The following is an 18,373-nucleotide window of genomic DNA, read 5'->3' as shown; positions in this document are numbered from 1 at the left end:
ACCCGGGAGGCAGAAGTTGCAGTGAGCCGAGATTGCGCCACTGCACTCCAGCCTGGCAACAGAGTGAGACTCCATCTCAAAAAAAAAAAAAAAAAAAAAAGAAATGTTAAAAAGAAGTCCTTCAACATGAAGGAAAATGGTTTCAGATCGAAATCTGGATCTATAGAAGTAATGGGCACCAGAAATATTAGTTATGTTTGTAAATATAAAATAGACTTCTTTTTCTCATTTAAAAAAATTTCAGCCAGGCATGGTGGCTCACACCTGTAATCCCAGCACTTTGGGAGGCTGAGGCAGGTGGATCACTTGAGGTCAGGAGTTCGAGGCCAGCCTGGCCAATATGGTGAAACCTTGTCTCTACTAAAAATATAAAAATTAGCCGGGCATGGTGGCGCATGCCTGTAATCCCAGCTACATGGGAGGCTGAGGCAGTAGAGTTGCTTGAATTGGGGAGGTGGAGGTTACAGTGAGTCAAGATTGCACCACTGTGCTACAGCCTGGGTGACAGAGCGAAACTGCGTCTAAAAAACAAAAACAAAATTAAAAAACCTCTATAAAAGATAACTGACTGTTTAAGGCAGAAACCACAACCACAATAAGGCACTGGGGGTTTATAACATACACAGAAATTAAATATATTACGACTATCCCTCTCATAAAGACTAAGAGAGGAGCATGAAAGAATACTATTGTAAGATTCTATACTATACATGAAATGGTCTATTATTTGAAGGCAAACCTTGATAAGTTAAAATGTATACTACAAACTCCAAACAACCTCTAAAATGGCAAAATAAAGAGCAATTGCTAATAAGGCAATATTGAATTGTACCTCCCCAAAAGATATGTTGAAGCCCTAAGCCCCAGTACATGTCAATGTGATTTTATTTGGAAATCTGGTTTTTGCAGATGTCATTGAGTTAAGCTGTGGATATCTGGGTTGACCCTAATCCAATATAACTGTTGTCTTTACAAGAAGAGAGATATTTAGATAGAGAAACACACATGGAAGATGACCATGTGAAGACAGAGATAGATACTGAGTTATACTGTCACATGCTAAAGAACACCTGGGGTTATCAGAAGCTGGACGAGGCAAGGAAAAATCCTCCTCTAGAGATTTTGGAAGGGGTACAACTCTGCCAACACCTTGACTTTGGACTTATGGCTTTACAACTGTAAGATAATAAGTATCTGTTGTTTTAAGATACTAAGTTGTGGTACTTTATTATGGTAGCCCTAGAAAACTAATATAGGCAATTAAGGAGATAAAATGGAATCAACAATACAAAGAATACAAAATTATTAAGAGTGGATGTTGGTCAGGCGCGGTGGCTCATGCCTGTAATCCCAGCACTTTGGGAGGCTGAGGCGGGGGGATCACCTGAGGTTGGGAGTTTGAGACCAGCCTGACCAACATGGAGAAACCCTGTCTTTACTAAAAATACAAAATTAGCTAGGTGTGGTGACGCATGCTTGTAATCCCAGCTACTCAGGAGGCTGAGGCAGGAGAATCACTTGAACCTGGGAGGCAGAGGTTGTGGTGGGCCGAGATCACACCATTGCACTCCAGCCTGGGCAACAAGAGTGAAACTCCATCTCCGAAAATAAATAAATAAATAAATAGATAGATAGATAGATGATGTTTATTAGTGTTAGTCTATTTGTTTGACTCTACGTGAAATGTACAAATCAGAAATTATTTTTACATATAATGTTGTTTTGCAGGAGGCTTCAAATTCCTTCTCACAACAGAGTCTCAGGCAATCACTGTAAGCTGGCACTCAAGGGAATTAGTCTTTTAGATAGTCAAGGAGGCATATGCAAACCTGTGTCTGTTTTAAAATTTAGGTACATGTTCACAATTTTAGAAAAGAGAAAGAAAACTGTATCTTTCTTTTAAAATGTTAGCTATAATCTGCTGTGTCCCTGAATAAGGAAAAGAAAATCCTATCTCACACCATTACTGTGTGGAAACGGATTTATTATTTAAAGGTTTATTTGTCTGTTATTTTTATAATCTGTTTATAGACATGCGTAATGTGGGAACAGGAGTATGAAACCTATCTTACCTAAACTATAGAGAGGGTCATATGCATAAGAAGAAAATTATAAATCCATGAGGCAATCAGAGTAAACTAAAACGCTGCTTTAGTTAAGCATTGTCTTCTGTGCATTACAAAACTCAACTCAAAATTACACTAGTGTTATGAGAGGTTTCAAATTTTACATATTCAAAATTTACAGTAGTTATTCTAGAATCCATGAGAGTCACTATCTGCCTAAATTGAAGAAATATAAAGAATCAAGTTTTACGGCAAGAAAAGTTGAATAATTACAATGATAAATACCTTGTTTGTGGACCAGAACTTTGTGTTTGTGCAAGAATTGGAGTTACCTCTCGGCTATTTCCACTCTGTGAGAAGACAGACTTAGTTCCAGTTTGGCCGATTCTGGCAACAGACTGCAAAACACAAAAAGTCTAAGGTTTGTGAATTACAGGCTGCACTGTAAATGATAAGACACCACAACGCTCCCATCTACATTTTCTCAATACGCGCAGCCATAATATACTGTCACCTTAAAGATAAACTATTTATATCATTATTGTTGGTTATGACATTAGTATGAACATTAGTCTATTTCCTTGTTTTAACCTCAGAGTATTTTTACCTCTATAATATCTTTTCATCTTTTGCTTTTAGTTTCAAAGGCTAAAAATCCCCAGAAGCTATTCTTTTCATCTCATTGTGACCATCCTCCATTTATTACATACCTTCTCTATTTGGGGTTAAGTACTAAAAAATTTTAAGACAGCTAAATTCTCAAGATTTATGATTTATCTCATTATACACAGAAAAAATAATGATACAGTAATATTTTATACTCCTTTGGCACTTGGTAACAGTTCTAGAGGAGTTCAGAGGAGTAGATTTTAAAAAACAACCATCCGATTACTTTCCAAAATCTAAGGATACTGTTCTTTAGACTTAATATTGCTTAGTTTTTCTAATCTTTCATTAATCGGTCTCTGTTCCCTTGGAGAAAAAGTCTTTGCTTGGCTCTTCAGTCTTCTCTAATTTATTCCCTTATTTCTATTCATTTCCACCATCTAGCTTCTTTAAATGATCTATGACTATTGTATTAGTGCACTGCTTCTCTCCTTTGGCTACCTGAGAATTTTCTTCAAAACTTACTATTACCCTGATATCCTGTACATAATCCTCAAACTGCATATTATAAATAATCACTAATAATCACTGTCTCATCAGATATGAAAACCTTATTTTAGCCTTTCCCACATTCAACATCACTGATTGTGCCCTACTTTTTGAAACTTTGTGTTACTTCCAAAACATTACATTATTTGTCCTGCCACTTCATTTGCTGGCCCTTTATCCTTCTACTATTTTTTAATTAGATTTATGCTGTTCTCCTTAGCTACTCTTTCTTTCCCTAGGAGAGCCTGGTCATTTTAATAGCTTCAATTATTATTTCTATCAGCAGCTCACATTTTTTCCTTTTTGACTAACTTCCTACTGAATATCTTCACCTACTGTACCACCACTTCAAAATAAAACTTCATAAGCCTTTCTCCACCTTTTCCAAATTGGAATCACTACATTCATCCAAGGGACAAAACTTAAGTCAATTCTGGCCCTTCCTTATTTATCAAAGAACTATGTACACTGCACTCACTACCTGGTTTGATATTTTCAGTTGACACTGCATGCAGACCTACATGCGTGACTTTTCTGCGAATGTCTTGTATAAAGTAAGAGGAGAACAGAGGCAGAAGAGGATGAGACAGCAATCTTATTTGGGCACTAAAATCATGTGCCTACCTACTGCCTTAACTTGCTTTGGTTATTATGGCTCTTCTAGTCTTGGCCTACTTCACCTGGCATGCTAACTACCATTTTGCTTAGCCTTCTTCATAACTGTAATGTTTAAAACAATACATACACAAACTATTTTGCAGTCCCTTTTAAGTATTCTTGGAGTTCCTATTATCACTCACTAAGGAGTTATTATAGAAAAATCTTTTGCAGATTCTAAGGATGTTCAGGAGTAAAACAGTAAAAAACAACTATAAGAAGAAACATGTTTCTATTAAGGTAAAGAGGCTATAACTGTTATTCACATATTAGTATGACTTGTAGCTTCCATTTCTTGAATATCTGTGAAGCATGGCAATAGGTATTTTATATAGAGAGCCTAATTTAAATCTCACAGAAGTTACCTTGTGCCACAGATACGCTTTTAAAAAATGGTACTTTAGCCTCTATTTCCATATACCTATATAAGGGAACATTATAAAACAAGAGCCTCAGCTGGGCAGTGACTCATGTTTATAATGCTAGCACTCTGAAAGGTCAAGGCAGAAGGACTGCTTGAGCCCAGGAGTTTGAGCCCAGCCCTGGCAACACAGTTAGATTCTGTCCCTCCAAACATAAAAGTTAAAAAAATTAGCTGGGTGTGGTGGTGCACACCTATAGTCCTAGGTACTTGGGAGGCTAAGGTGGAAGGATCTTAGCCTCCACCTGAGCCTGGGAGGTTGAGGTTACAGTGAGTCATGGTCACACCACTGCACTCCAGTCTGGGCAGCAGAGTGAGACCCTGTCTCATTAAAAAAAAAAAAAAAAAAAAAAAAAAAAGGCCTCATGATGCTTGCTGCAATATTTACTAAGTATATACCAAATATTTTTCATTTTCATTTTAAAACTATATATTCATGATCTATCACAAATATCTTACTATTAGAAATATCTGGCTTTACCTGAGAGATTTTTTTCATATAATTATTAGTGTTATTAAAAAAACATAAGAGGCCGGGCACGGTGGCTCAAGCCTGTAATCCCAGCACTTTGGGACGCCGAGACGGGCGGATCACGAGGTCAGGAGATCGAGACCATCCTGGCTAACACAGTGAAACCCCGTCTCTACTAAAAAATACAAAAAAGTAGCCGGGCGAGGTGGCGGGTGTCTGTAGTCCCAGCTACTCGGGAGGCTGAGGCAGGAGAATGGTGTGAACCCAGGAGGCGGAGCTTGCAGTGAGCTGAGATCCGGCCATTGCACTCCAGCCTGGGTGACACAGCGAGACTCCGTCTCAGAAAAAAACAAAACAAAACAAAACAAAACAAAAAACAACAAAAAAACATATATACACAGTGGTGGAGACAAGTAAAAACTATGGCAGACATAATTTCTGTTGTTTATATTCAAGTAATATAAACAATCTTAATTTTGTTTTTTTAAAAAGGAAATTAAAAAGTAAAAATATGAATATGTTTATTTAACTATACGCTGAAATAAACTAAAATTGTGAGATACAGTCTTACTTGGCCAAAAGAGTAAGAAGTCTGCCTCTTACTATAACCAAGAGGCTACAACAATGACATTCTTTTATATTTAGATCAACAAATCTAAGGCAAAAGCAATTATATAAAGTTAGATTTTCCCTGAAATTACCTGAAAGATTAAAATAAACAAGTTGCTTTATTTATTTTTATTTTTTATTTTTATTTTTATTTTTTTTTGAGGAGGAGTCTCGCTCTGTCGCCCAGGCTGGAGTGCAGTGGCGGGATCTCAGCTCACTGCAAGCTCCGCCTCCCGGGTTCCCGCCATTCTCCTGCCTCAGCCTCCGGAGTAGCTGGGACTACAGGCGCCCGCCACCTCGCCCGGCTAGTTTTTTGTATTTTTTTAGTAGAGACGGGGTTTCACCATATTAGCCAGGATGGTCTCGATCTCCTGAACTCGTGATCCGCCCGTCTCGGCCTCCCAAAGTGCTGGGATTACAGGCTTGAGCCACCGCGCCCGGCCAACAAGTTGCTTTAATCAATACCCAAACTGCATTTTACATGGAAAATACCTTTTTTGAAGGGGCTCCGGTGGATGGCATGTCAATTACAGAAGGTGTGTTAGTGTAGTTTTGTAAATAGGATCCATCTCCAGGACTTGGGGTTTCTAATGGCAAAATCCCAAAACTGAGAAGAGGTTGAAATCAAGGTGTCAAAAAGTCATCAAGGCATATATAAAGCAGCAGTATACTTAAATTAGATGGTCTAAAAGGAAGAGAATGGCAAATCAGTCTTAGGAACAGTGAGGATCTGAGGGGCAGATTAAAAATAAGCTGTGAGGCCGGGTGCGGTGGCTCAAGCCTGTAATCCCAGCACTTTGGGAGGCCGAGACGGGCGGATCACGAGGTCAGGAGATCGAGACCATCCTGGCTAACACGGTGAAACCCCGTCTCTACTAAAAAATACAAAAAAGTAGCCGGGCGAGGTGGTGGGCGCCTGTAGTCCCAGCTACTGGGGAGGCTGAGGCAGGAGAATGGCATGAATCCGGGAGGCGGAGCTTGCAGTGAGCTGAGATCCGGCCACTGCACTCCAGCCTGGGCAGCAGAGCGAGACCCTGTCTCATAAAAAAAAAAAAAAAAAAAAAAAAAAAAGGCCTCATGATGCTTGCTGCAATATTTACTATAAGTATACTACCAAATATTTTTCATTTTCATTTTAAAACTATATATCCATGATCTACCACAAATATCTATTAGAAATATCTGGCTTTACCTAAGCGATTTTTTTTCATATAATTATTAGTGTTATTAAAAAAACATATATACACAGTGGTGGGGACAAGTAAAAACTATGGCAGACCTAATTTCTGTTGTTTATATTCAAGTAATATAAACAATCTTAATTTTGTTTTTTTAAAAAGGAAATTAAAAAGTAAAAATATGAATGTTTATTTAACTATATGCTGAAATAAACTAAAATTGTGAGATACAGTCTTACTTGGCCAAAAGAGTAAGAAGTCTGCCTCCTACTATAACCAAGAGGCTACAACAATGACATTCTTTTATATTTAGATCAATAAATCTAAGGCAAAAGCAATTATATAAAGTTAGATTTTCCCTGAAATTACCTTTAAAAGATTAAAATAAACAAGTTACTTTAATCAATACCCAAACTGCATTTTACATGGAAAATACCTTTTTTGAAGGGGCTCCGGTGGATGGCACGTCAATTACAGAAGGTGTGTTAGTGTAGTTTTGTAAATAGGATCCATCTCCAGGACTTGGGGTTTCTAATGGCAAAATCCCAAAACTGAGAAGAGGTTGAAATCAAGGTGTCAAAAAGTCATCAAGGCATATATAAAGCAGCAGTATACTTAAATTAGAAGGTCTAAAAGGAAGAGAATGGCAAATCAGTCTTAGGAACAGTGAGGATCTGAGGGGCAGATTAAAAATAAGCTGTGAATATAGACTATTCCACCCACCATAACTCAAACTAAAAAAAGCTATCAAACAAGGAACTAAAGTGAGCAACAATTACTGATCTCAGGAGATTTATTAGAAATAAAGAAGAGTAGCTCTATAAATCTAAGATCCAAATGATCACATTACTTCAAATTCTTGGAATTTATGGGATTTAGACACAACTACAGAGAAAATGTCTCTAGAGACCATTAGATAACAATAACTCTCCAGAGTGGCAATCTCATGGTCATGCTATTTTAGTAGTTCCCTGGCCTCAGGACCTGATCCATAGAATTTGTTCTAGTAGATATAGATATAGATATAGATATAGATTTTTTTGAGACAGAGTCTTGCTCTGTTGCCCAGGCTGGAGTGCAGTGGCATGCCAACACACCTGGCTAATTTGAACCCTCCACCTGCTGGGTTCAAACGATTCTTGTGCCTCAGCCTCCCAACTACCTGGGATTACATGTATCTGTCACCATGCCTGGCTAATTTTTGTAATTTTAGTAGAGCTAGGGTTTCACCATGTGGGCCAGACTGGTCTTGAGCTCCTGGTCTCAAGTAATCTGCCTACCTCAGCCTCCCAAAGTGCTGGGATTACAGGCACGAGCCACCATGCCCAACCTGTTCTAGCACATAATTTTTCATTTTGATACTTTTGGATATGTATCCTCTGGGCTGAGTTCCTGTATTTATACATACATATACTACTAATAATTTTGATAAAATATTTTATATTAATAGGTGTGACAGCTAGGTTCAGTGGCTCATGGTAATCCTAGCACTTTGGGAAGCCATGGCAGGAGGATCACTAGAGGCCAGGAGTTCCAGATCAGCTTGAGCAACACAGCAAGACCCCATCTCTACAAAAAAACTTAAAAAATTAGCCAGGTGTGTTGGCATGTGCCTGTAGTCCTAGCTACTCAGGAGTCTGAGGCAGGAGGATCGCTTGAGCCCAGGAATTTGAGGCTGCAGTGAGCTATGATTGTGCCATTGCACTCTAACCTGGGTGACAGAGTGAGATCCTGTCTCAAACAAAAAACAGTAGGTGTCAAATTTCCTCGATGTTTTGGAAAAGAACATTTTAATAGCAACCAATGGTGCTCTGATTATAATATTTCATGAGGCTCACTGCTATCCAATAATGCACAGTCATAGACAGTATTTCTTAATGTGTTTACTACCTAATTTAAGAGTTTTACATTTTTCTCCAATTTTTTTTTTTGAGACGGAGTCTTGTCCTGTCTCCTAGGCTGGACTGCAGTGGCGCCATCTCAGCTCACTGCAACCTCTGCCCACTGTAACCTCTGCCTCCCGGGTTCAAGCGATTCTCTTGCCTCAGCCTCCCGAGTAGCTGGATCTATAGAAGCATGCCACCACGCCCGACTAATTTTTTGTATTTTTAGTAGAGACGGGGTTTTGCCATGTTGGCCAGGATGGTCTTGATCTCCTGACCTCGTGATCCGCCCACCTCGGTCTCCCAAAGTGCTTGAGATTACAGGTGTGAGCCACTGCGCCCGGCCAATCCAATATTTAATATCAATTTTTTTTGAGTCGGAGTCTTGCTCTGTTACCCAGGCTGAAGTGTAGCAGCTCCATCTCGGCTCACTGCAACCTCCGCCTCCTGGGTTCAAGCAATTCTCCTGTCTCAGCCTCCCGAGTAGCTGGGATTACAGGCGCCCACCACCACACCCAGCTAATTTTTATGTTTTTAGTAGAGACAGGGTTTCACCATGTTGGCCAGGCTGGTCTCGAACTCCTGACTTCAGGTGATCTGCCTGCCTTGGCCTCCCAAAGTGCTGGGATTACAGGCGTGAGCCACCGCGCCTGTCAACATCATCATGTGCTGTTTTTTACTTCATTTTCTGAAAACAGAATGCCCCTGTTCCCATACTGATTTAGAAGTTGCCATTGTAATAATCTGCATTACAAACAATATGAGTTATTATAAGATTATTTAGTACTACAGCACATTTGAAAGTATCTTGTTTGACTTACCTTGGGGTTAATGGGCTAAGAGCTGCTGGTCCTCCTAATAAACTTCGACCAGTTTTTGGTTTATTTTGAACCTGTTTAGATAATATGGAAGTTCCTGTTCCCAGTGGGACAGTATCAGGTGAAATTACAGCTGAATCAATATAAGACACTGAGGAATCTGTATTCAAGGAGTACTTTGAATTGGAAGATTCTAAATTCAATCTGTTTAATTCCTGAAACAGAAAATTTCTACCAAGTCATTCACAATATATTATTTAGTTCAGATCATTCTTTGTAGTTTTCATAATATTTTGAACACTAGAATATAAGACACTTACAATTGTGTCCTGGGGTGTTTCCGTAAGAACTGTCTCAGGCTGTCTGTGAGATAAACTATGATTAGGTACTTGTGTTGTGCAAGAGTTGGGCAGACAGTTGCTAAAGTTCTGTAAAGATGTGAATTTAAATGTTTGGTCAGGATCTGGCTTTTCACCTGTGAAGACAAAAAAAAAAAGTTTGTCTCTGAGGAAGTGAGGAATACATTTTTTTCAAGTAAGAATAAGTTAGTGGAAATAGGAAATAGGCCTTATCCAAAATTTTAAATTCTCCTGTCCACTTCTGCCAATCAAATTTACCTCCTAAAAGCCCATCTACCAATATATCGTAAAAATGTACCAGTAAGATAAAGCTGTAAATTTAGAAAATAAACTACAAGAACACTAATTTTAAATATAACAAACCACAGAAAAATGCAGATTTCTGTGTTTGTTTGAAAGCTGAAAATAACTAGATCTCATTTTTCTCAAAGTAGGAGATGAGGTTGAAGAGTTAAAACCCATCATACTTTACGCCATACTTTACAGTAAAGGTTGAAGCCCTTCTATACATACATAGATGCAACAATGCCGAAAAATGGTCCTTTATGTATCCTAGGCCAAATGCACTGAGATATTCTCTCCCTATACTGTTCAGAAACTGTAAGTTTCTGCTCCAGGAATTCTATTAATTGCATTAGAAATTCTATTAATTTTCTTATTCAGAAAGCAATTTTTGCTGGTGTTAAACACACAATATAACTCATTCTAGAGGACACCAGATACTTGAAAGTAGATGGGCTAAACAGAAGAATCTACCGGATTTAATCTTTGTGTAATTTTCAGTTATATGACTCTTGAAACATACCTATGATTCTAACTTACTTTTTATTTTCAATTTTAACTTGGAAAAATATTTTTCTTGGGGGCAGATGATCTGTATTGCTCTCCAAAAATTAAGTAGCGGGAAAAAAGAAGAGGAGATGGGAACTCACCCACCTCTCAACCCCACCCACCTACCTATTTCACATAATGATTCAAAAGGAGACCAGAGGAAAGGATTTAAACTAAGGCTCTTTTGGTAACATTCTGATCCTTTGGCAAGCCGATCTGTCTTGCTGTGGAGAGAAACAAGTAGATTAAATAAGCTACAAACCCCAAAACTTTTATCATAAATTTTTAGTACAAAAAATTAGGTAAAAGTTACAGAAGTTCGGAGAGCACTCTTTGTGATGCTTCTCTAAATTACCAATTTCTCCTATCCGCTAATCTCCAAATCAAGTGAAAGCAAAAAGAACACGAATCAAAAGAAATGCTTACAAAATAAACTATCATTGCCTTCTTGAATATTACTATTACTTTAAACTTCCTGTCAGATACTAGAGTTATTGAGGGAGATGTGAAAAACATCCAAATTCTTCAGTATATCCTTTTTTTTTTTTTAAGCTGTATTACTTTTTATTGACACATAAATAATTGTACACATTTATGGGTACAATGTGATGTTTTGATACATGTATACATTGTATAATTATTCAAATTAGGGTAATTTTTTTAAAAAATTATACTTTAAGTTCTAGGGTACATGTGCACAACGTGCAGGTTTGTTACATATGTATACACGGGCCATGTTGGTGTGCTGCACCCATTAACTCATCATCAACATTAAGTATATTTCCTAATGCTATCCCTCCCCTCTACCCTCTCCCCACAATAGGACCCGGTGTGTGATGCTCCCCTTCCTGTGTCCAAGTGATCTCATTGTTCAGTTCCCACCTGTGAGTGAGAACATGCGGTGTTTGGTTTTCTGTTCTTGCGATAGTTTGCTGAGAATGATTTCCAGCTGCATCCATGTCCCTACAAAGGACACACACTCATCTTTTTTTATGGCTGCATAGTATTCCATGGTGTGTATGTGCCACATTTTCTTAATCCAGTCTGTCACTGATGGACATTTGGGCTGATTCCAAGTCTTTGCTATGGTGAATAGTGCCTCAATAAACATACGTGTGCATGTGTCTTTATAGCAGCATGACTTATAATCCTTTGGGTATATCCCCAGTAATGGGATGGCTGGGTCGAATGGTATTTCTAGTTCTAGATCCTTGAGGAATCGCCACACTGTTTTCCACAATGGTTGAACTAGTTTACAGTCCCACCAACAGTGTAAAAGTGTTCCTATTTCTCCACATCCTCTCCAGCACCTGTTGTTTCCTGATTTTTTAATGATTGCCATTCTCACTGGTGTGAGATGGTATCTCATTGTGGTTTTGATTTGCATTTCTCTGATGGCCAGTGATGATGAGCATTTTTTCATGTGTCTGTTGGCTGTATGAATGTCTTCTTTTGAGAAGTGTCTGTTCATATCCTTCGTCCACTTTTTGAGGGGGTTTTGTTTTTTTCTTGTAAATTTGTTTGAGTTCTTTGTGGGTTCTGGATATTAGCCCTTTGTCAGATGAGTAGATGCAAAAATTTTCTCCCATTCTGTAGGTTGCCTGTTCACTCTGACGGTAGTTTCTTTTGCTGTGCAGAAGCTCTTTAGTTTAATTAGATCCCATTTGTCAATTCTGGCTTTTGTTGCTGTTGCTTTTGGTGTTTTAGTCATGAAGTCCTTGCCCATGCCTATGTCCTGAATGGTATTACCTAGGTTTTCTTCTAGGGTTTTTATGGTTTTAGGTCTAACATTTAAGTCTCTAATCCATCTTGAATTAATTTTCGTATAAGGAGTAAGGAAAGGATCCAGTTTCAACTTTCTCCTTATGGCTAGCCAATTTTCCCAGCACCATTTATTAAATAGGGAATCCTTTCCCCATTTCTTGTTTTTCTCAGGTTTGTCAAAGATCAGATGGCTGTAGATGTGTGGTATTATTTCTGAGGGCTCTGTTCTGTTCCATTGGTCTTTATCTCTGTTTTAGTAGCAGTACCATGCTGTTTTGGTTACTGTAGCCTTGTAGTATAGTTTGAAGTCAGGTAGCGTGATGCCTCCAGCTTTGTTCTTTTGGCTTAGGATTGTCTTGGCAATGCGGGGTCTTTTTTGGTTCCATATGAACTTTAAAGCAGTCTTTTCCAATTCTGTGAAGAAAGTCATTGGTAGCTTAATGGGGATGGCATTGAATCTATAAATAACCTTGGGCAGTATGGCCATTTTCACAATATTGATTCTTCCTATCCATGAGCATGGTATGTTCTTCCATTTGTTTCTGTCCTCTTTTATTTCACGGAGCAGTAGTTTGTAGTTCTCCTTGAAGAGGTCCTTTACATCCCTTGCAAGTTGGATTCCTAGGTATTTTATTCTCTTTGAAGCTATTGTGAATGGGAGTTCATTCATGATTTGGCTCTCTGTTTGTCTGTTACTGGTGTATAAGAATGCTTGTGATTTTTGCACATTGATTTTGTATCCTGAGACTTTGCTGAAGTTGCTTATCAGCTTGAGGAGATTTTGAGCTGAGACGATAGGGTTTTCTAAATATACAATTATGTTATCTGCAAACAGGGACAATTTGACTTTTTCTTTTCCTAACTGAACACCCTTTATTTCTTTCTCTTGCTTGAATGCCCTAGCCAGAACTTCCAACACTATGTTAAACAGCAGTGGTGAGAGAGGGCATCCCTGTCTCGTGCCAGTTTTCAAAGGGAATGCTTCCAGTTTTTGCCCATTCAGTATGATATTGGCTGTGGGTTTGTCATAAATAGCTCTTATTATTTTGAGATATGTTCCATCAATACCAAATTTATTGAGAGTTTTTAGCAGGAAGGGCTGTTGAATTTTGTCAAAGGCCTTTTCTGCATCTATTGAGATAATCATGTGGTTTTTGTCTTTGGTTCTGTTGATATGCTGGATTACGTTTATTGATTTGCATATGTTGAACCAGCCTTGCATCCCAGGGATGAAGCCCACTTGATCATGGTGGATAAGCTTTTTGATGTGCTGCTGGATTCGGTTTGCCAGTATTTTATTGAAGATTTTTGCATCGATGTTCATCAGGGATGTCGGTCTAAAATTCTCTTTTTTTGTTGTATCTCTGTCAGGCTTTGGTATCACGATGATGTTGGCCTCGTAAAATGAGTTAGGGAGGATTCCCTCTTTTTCTATTGATTGGAATAGTTTCAGAAGGAATGGTACCAACTCCTCCTTGTACCTCTGGTAGAATTCGGCTGTGAATCCATCTGGTCCTGGACTTTTTTTGGTTGGTAGGCTATTAATTATTGCCTCAATTTCAGAGCCTGCTATTGGTCTACTCAGGGATTCAACTTCTTCCTGTTTTAGTCTTGGGAGAGTGTAAGTGTCCAGGAAATTATCTATTTCTTCTAGGTTTTCTAGTTTATTTGCGTAGAGGTTAAGTATTCTTAATTTTTTTTTTTTTGGGTGGGGGACAAGGTCTGGCTCTATCATACAGGCCAAAGTGCAGTGGCATGATCTTGGTTCACTGCCACCTCTACTTCCTAGGCTAAAGCCATCCTCCTACCTCAGCCTCCTGAGCAGCTGGAACTATAGGTGCGCACCACCATATCTGGCTAATTTTTGCAATTTTGCAGAGACCAGGTTTCGCCATGATGCCCAGGCGGGTCTTGAACTCATGAGCTCAGGTGATTTACCTGTCTTAAACTTCCAAAATGCTGGAATTACAGGTGTGAGCCACCTCACCTGGCCTTTTTGTATTTTTGTAATGATGGGGTTTTGCCATGTTGCCCAGGCAGGTCTCCAACTCATGAGCCCAAGTGATCTGCCCACCACAGCATCCCAAAATGCTGGAATTACAGGCATGACCCACCATACTTGTCCTTAATTTTTAATATAACATTCCCAGTGTTAATTCTGAAAGTGATTTAAATGTTTTAAATATAGCATAAATGATCAGGTTTTTTGTTTTGTTTTCTTTTGTTTTCAGGCTTAATTCACTTTATTTTTCTTGTATAAAAACCCTATGTTGTAGCCACAGCTGGAGCCTGGGTCCTCTGCACAGAGACTCTGGTGTGGATCTTGATGAAGTGGTTTAATTTCCAAATGTTTTGAGATTTTCTTATCCATGTGTGACTTTTTATCATCTAATGCAACTCTTTTAAACAAAGTAATAATTATAATACTTCATTTTAGTTAATTTTTTAAAAATAAAAATATGATGCTCTTTAGGATTATTTCTCCAACATTCCTTATTAAAATTTTGAAAACTTCTTTCATAAATTGTCTACCCTCCAGTTTTTGTACATCACTCCTCTCAAATAATTTGTAGTCTTCAAACATCTATTTTCCTCTGAAGTCACTGTATAGATATGAGATGTCAAATTTTACTTTTTCTATCAAGTCTTTCCTAGTTCTTAATCAGGCAGGACTAATTATTCTCTCATTTGAACAATATACTGCTCAAATTTTATGACAAAACTTTTAATGTGATAATAAAAACTAACTCTGAATGTGGAAAAAGCAACATTTTATTTTTTCCTGTTCTCTCTCAACAATAACAATCATCAACACAGAAGACTTCTGTGATCAAATGTCTGGGTTTTTTCTTCCCCCACCCCCGCCAAACACACCAAGCACCAAACACCAGCTGAATGTCCGCTAATTCAATTCTGATACCATCTACCTGTAGACAGCCTCAGGTCCCACAGGTTAATGCCTCAGTCTTCAAGACTGCCCTGCCTCACCTTTAGAAACCAGTCACGAGTCTGGGCCTAAGGAACTTCTGATCAACTAGCTATAAATTGGGATTCCCACAACGCTCTACTCAGGTTTGATGAACTTGCTAGAGCAATTGACTTATAAAAGATATTACAAAGGATAGAGATGAAGAGTGCGTAGGGCGAGGCATGGGGAAAGCGGGGTGTGGACCTTCCATGGCCTCTCCAGGCAAGCCACCTGCCAGGAACCTCCATGTGTTCAGCTTTCTGGAAGCTTTCTGAACCCTGTCCTTTTGAGTTTTTATGAAGGCTTCATTACATAGGCATTACTGATTAAACCATTAGCTGTTGGTGATAATCTTATTATCAATTTACTGGTGAAACTTAATCTTCAGCTCCTCTCACCTCCTGGGAGGTAAGGGGGTGGGGATGAAAAGTCCCAACCCTCTAATCCTGCCTTGGTCTTTTGATGCCAGCCCCTATTGTGAAGCTACCCAAGGAATGCCAGCTACAGTCAATTTGTCTGCATACAAAAAGATATCACTTTGGAGTTTCTAAGTGTATAAGAGAAAATGAGGTCAAAGACCAAATATATATATTTCACTATATCACACAAACTTTTGTTTACTGTTTCTCCTACTCTATTATAAACCTTTGAGAGTGGGGACTGTGAGCTATTTATCTTTATATTCCCAGTGCCAAGTGTGTTTAGCTATAATGGGAATGAATCTCAAAGTTTCTTGACTAAATGACAAGAAGAATCACAGTTGCATGAACTAAATTCATTATTCTCAGTCCTGAAGGTAAATGAATATACCGATACTATGTCTTTGGTTACTCCTGTTCAAAAGAGTGGTATTAATGGCTAAACATACAACTGTTACACCTGAAAATGGGCCCCCAAACTTAGTCAAATAATGTATTCTGTTCAGAAACACATTTTCAAGGTTTTGAAAAATAATCACTATTCAAACTAGCCTCAATTTATCTTTTTTTTTTTTTTGAGACGGAGTCTTGCTCTGTGGCCCAGGCTGGAGTGCAGTGGCCGGATCTCGGCTCACTGCAAGCTCTGCCTCCCAGGTTTACGCCATTCTCCTGCCTCAGTCTCCCGAGCAGCTGGGACTACAGGCGCCCGCCACCTCGCCCGGCTAGTTTTTTGTATTTTTTTAGTAGAGACGGGGTTTCACCTTGTTAGCCAGGATGGTCTCGATCTCCTGACCTCGTGATCCGCCCATCTCGGCCTCCCAAAGTGCTGGGATTACAGGCTTGAGCCACTGCACCCAGCCGCCTCAATTTATCTTAAAACAGATGCTATCCTAGTTCTTTAGACAAGCAGTCCCCAGTCCCCACAGGGGAGAAGTGACAACAGAAAACATTTACACATGGGAAGCATTCCCATGGGCAGAGTTACTTGTTCTTCTTCTTTTTTTTTTTTTGAAACAGGGTCTCGCTTTCTTACCCAGGCTGGAGTGTAGTTGCACAATCACAGCTCACCGCAACTTCAACCTCCTGGGCTCAAGAGATCCTTCACCTCAGTCTCCTGAGTAGCTGGGAATACAGGCATGTGCCACCACACCCAGCTAATTTTTTATTTTTTTGTAGAGATGGGGTCTTGGTACGCTGCCCAGGCTAGTCTTGAACTCCTGGCCTCAAGTGATCCTCCTACCTCCACCTCCCAAAGTGTTGAGATTACAGGCGTGAGACAATGCACCTGGCTATCTTTTCTTCTATTTCCTCAGTGGATCATATAAAGACACTCTTTTCACCCAAGGTAAAAAAACTAACATGGGGCTAGGCACAGTGGCTCACACCTGTAATCCCAGCACTTTGGGAGGCTGAGGCGGGTGGATCACCTGAGGTCAGGGGTTCAAAACCAGCCTGGCCAATACGGTAAAACCCTGTCTACCAAAACTACAAAAATTAGCTGGGCGTGGTGTCGGGCACCTGTAACCCCAGCTACTTGGGAGGCTGAGGCAGGAGAATCGCTTGAACCCGGGAGGCAGAGGTTGCAGTGAACTGAGATTGTGCCATTGCACACCCCAGCCTGGATGACAAGAGTAAAACTCCATCTCAAACAAACAAACAAACAAAAAAACCTAACATGTATGATCAACTATTAGGCAGGGCTGCTGTAGCTATTATCAGTAAGGCTAAGTGGAGAATCCAAAATTAGATTAACATCTCTGCTATTTTAATAAGGTCATAAAATCAGATTATGTACTACTCAGCCAAGTAATATTTGATAAACACCGATCAACACAGGTTTTTTAAACGATAAAACATTCTTGTACGGAAATGCTTTTCTGACAGTTTGAATCTTTCTTACTTACCAATATACATGTCCCAACAACGAAAGAGTAAAGCAAGCTGAATCACCAAACTCAGTAACAATATCGTCATGGCTTTTCTGCTTATTAAACACTCCACCAGATAAGATTTGTTCTCCTTCTGCAAGCCTTTAAAATACAAATTTAAAGATTTTATAAAACCAATATAAAAAGCAGTTCATGTAAACATACTCTTCATTACCAAAGTGCATTTAACTATGGAGACACAAATTTTCTTTCTCTCTCTTTTTTCCTTCCTTCCTTCATCTCTCCCTCTCTCTCTCTCTCCCTTTCTTTCTTTAAAGAGACAGGGTCTCGCTTTGTTATCCAGGCTAGAGTGCAGTAGTACAATCATAGTTCACTATGGCCTCAAATTCCTGGACTCGGGTGATCCTCCTGCATCAGCCTTGTGAGTAGCTGGGACTACAGATGCACACCACTACACCCAGTAGTTTTTAAATTTTTTGTAGAGACAGGGTCTCACTATGTTGACCAGGCTGGTTTCAAACTCCTGGGCTCAGGCAATCCTCTCATCTCGTGGGATCACAAGCATGAGACACTGCACCTGGAAAATTTGTTTTTTCTAAAAAAAATTTTTTTTAAATTAGAATAGTGGCAAACACGTACTTAGAATCATTTGAGAGGCTGGAAATTTATGATCTTAAAATTTCACTTTTACCGTTAGAAACAGAATCAGTTACATTTAGTCTCTGTATGTACAAATCCAGTCTGAGCAACATATTCATTACTCATGTCAGAAGGAACAGAAGATGATTATTATACTGGGGGAGAAAATATAAATGTTCTTCATTAACAAACATGGTGGTCCTTTTTACTTCCTTAAAATAGAAATGTATATGCAAATTAAACAA

The 18,373-nt window shown here is 39.0% G+C and overlaps 1 protein-coding gene across 8 annotated transcripts in view; it reads right to left on the bottom strand.

The window, feature by feature from the left end:
• Positions 1 to 18,373, bottom strand: part of CDC27 (cell division cycle 27) — a 506,999-nt gene that overhangs the window by 468,988 nt on the left and 19,638 nt on the right. For 4 of the 8 annotated variants that reach the window (XM_033184104.1, XM_033184099.1, XM_033184100.1 and 1 more), the window contains exons 4-9: positions 17,505 to 17,630; positions 10,576 to 10,673; positions 9,580 to 9,734; positions 9,263 to 9,474; positions 6,995 to 7,109; positions 2,352 to 2,482 (exon numbers count right to left, since the gene is read on the bottom strand). In XM_033184104.1, the coding sequence (XP_033039995.1) occupies positions 2,352 to 2,482; positions 6,995 to 7,109; positions 9,263 to 9,474; positions 9,580 to 9,734; positions 10,576 to 10,673; positions 17,505 to 17,630 (837 nt within the window). The remainder of the gene's footprint in view (positions 1 to 2,351; positions 2,483 to 6,994; positions 7,110 to 9,262; positions 9,475 to 9,579; positions 9,735 to 10,575; positions 10,674 to 17,504; positions 17,631 to 18,373) is intronic. The other 4 variants (XM_033184105.1, XM_033184106.1, XM_033184102.1 and 1 more) reach the window with 1 other exon arrangement.

Source organism: Trachypithecus francoisi, unplaced genomic scaffold, assembly GCF_009764315.1.
Source record: "Trachypithecus francoisi isolate TF-2019V2 unplaced genomic scaffold, Tfra_2.0 Lachesis_group20, whole genome shotgun sequence".
Taxonomy (NCBI): domain Eukaryota; kingdom Metazoa; phylum Chordata; class Mammalia; order Primates; family Cercopithecidae; genus Trachypithecus; species Trachypithecus francoisi.
The sequence above is the reverse complement of the archived record's forward strand: the minus strand, read 5'-3'. Positions and strand labels throughout refer to the sequence as shown.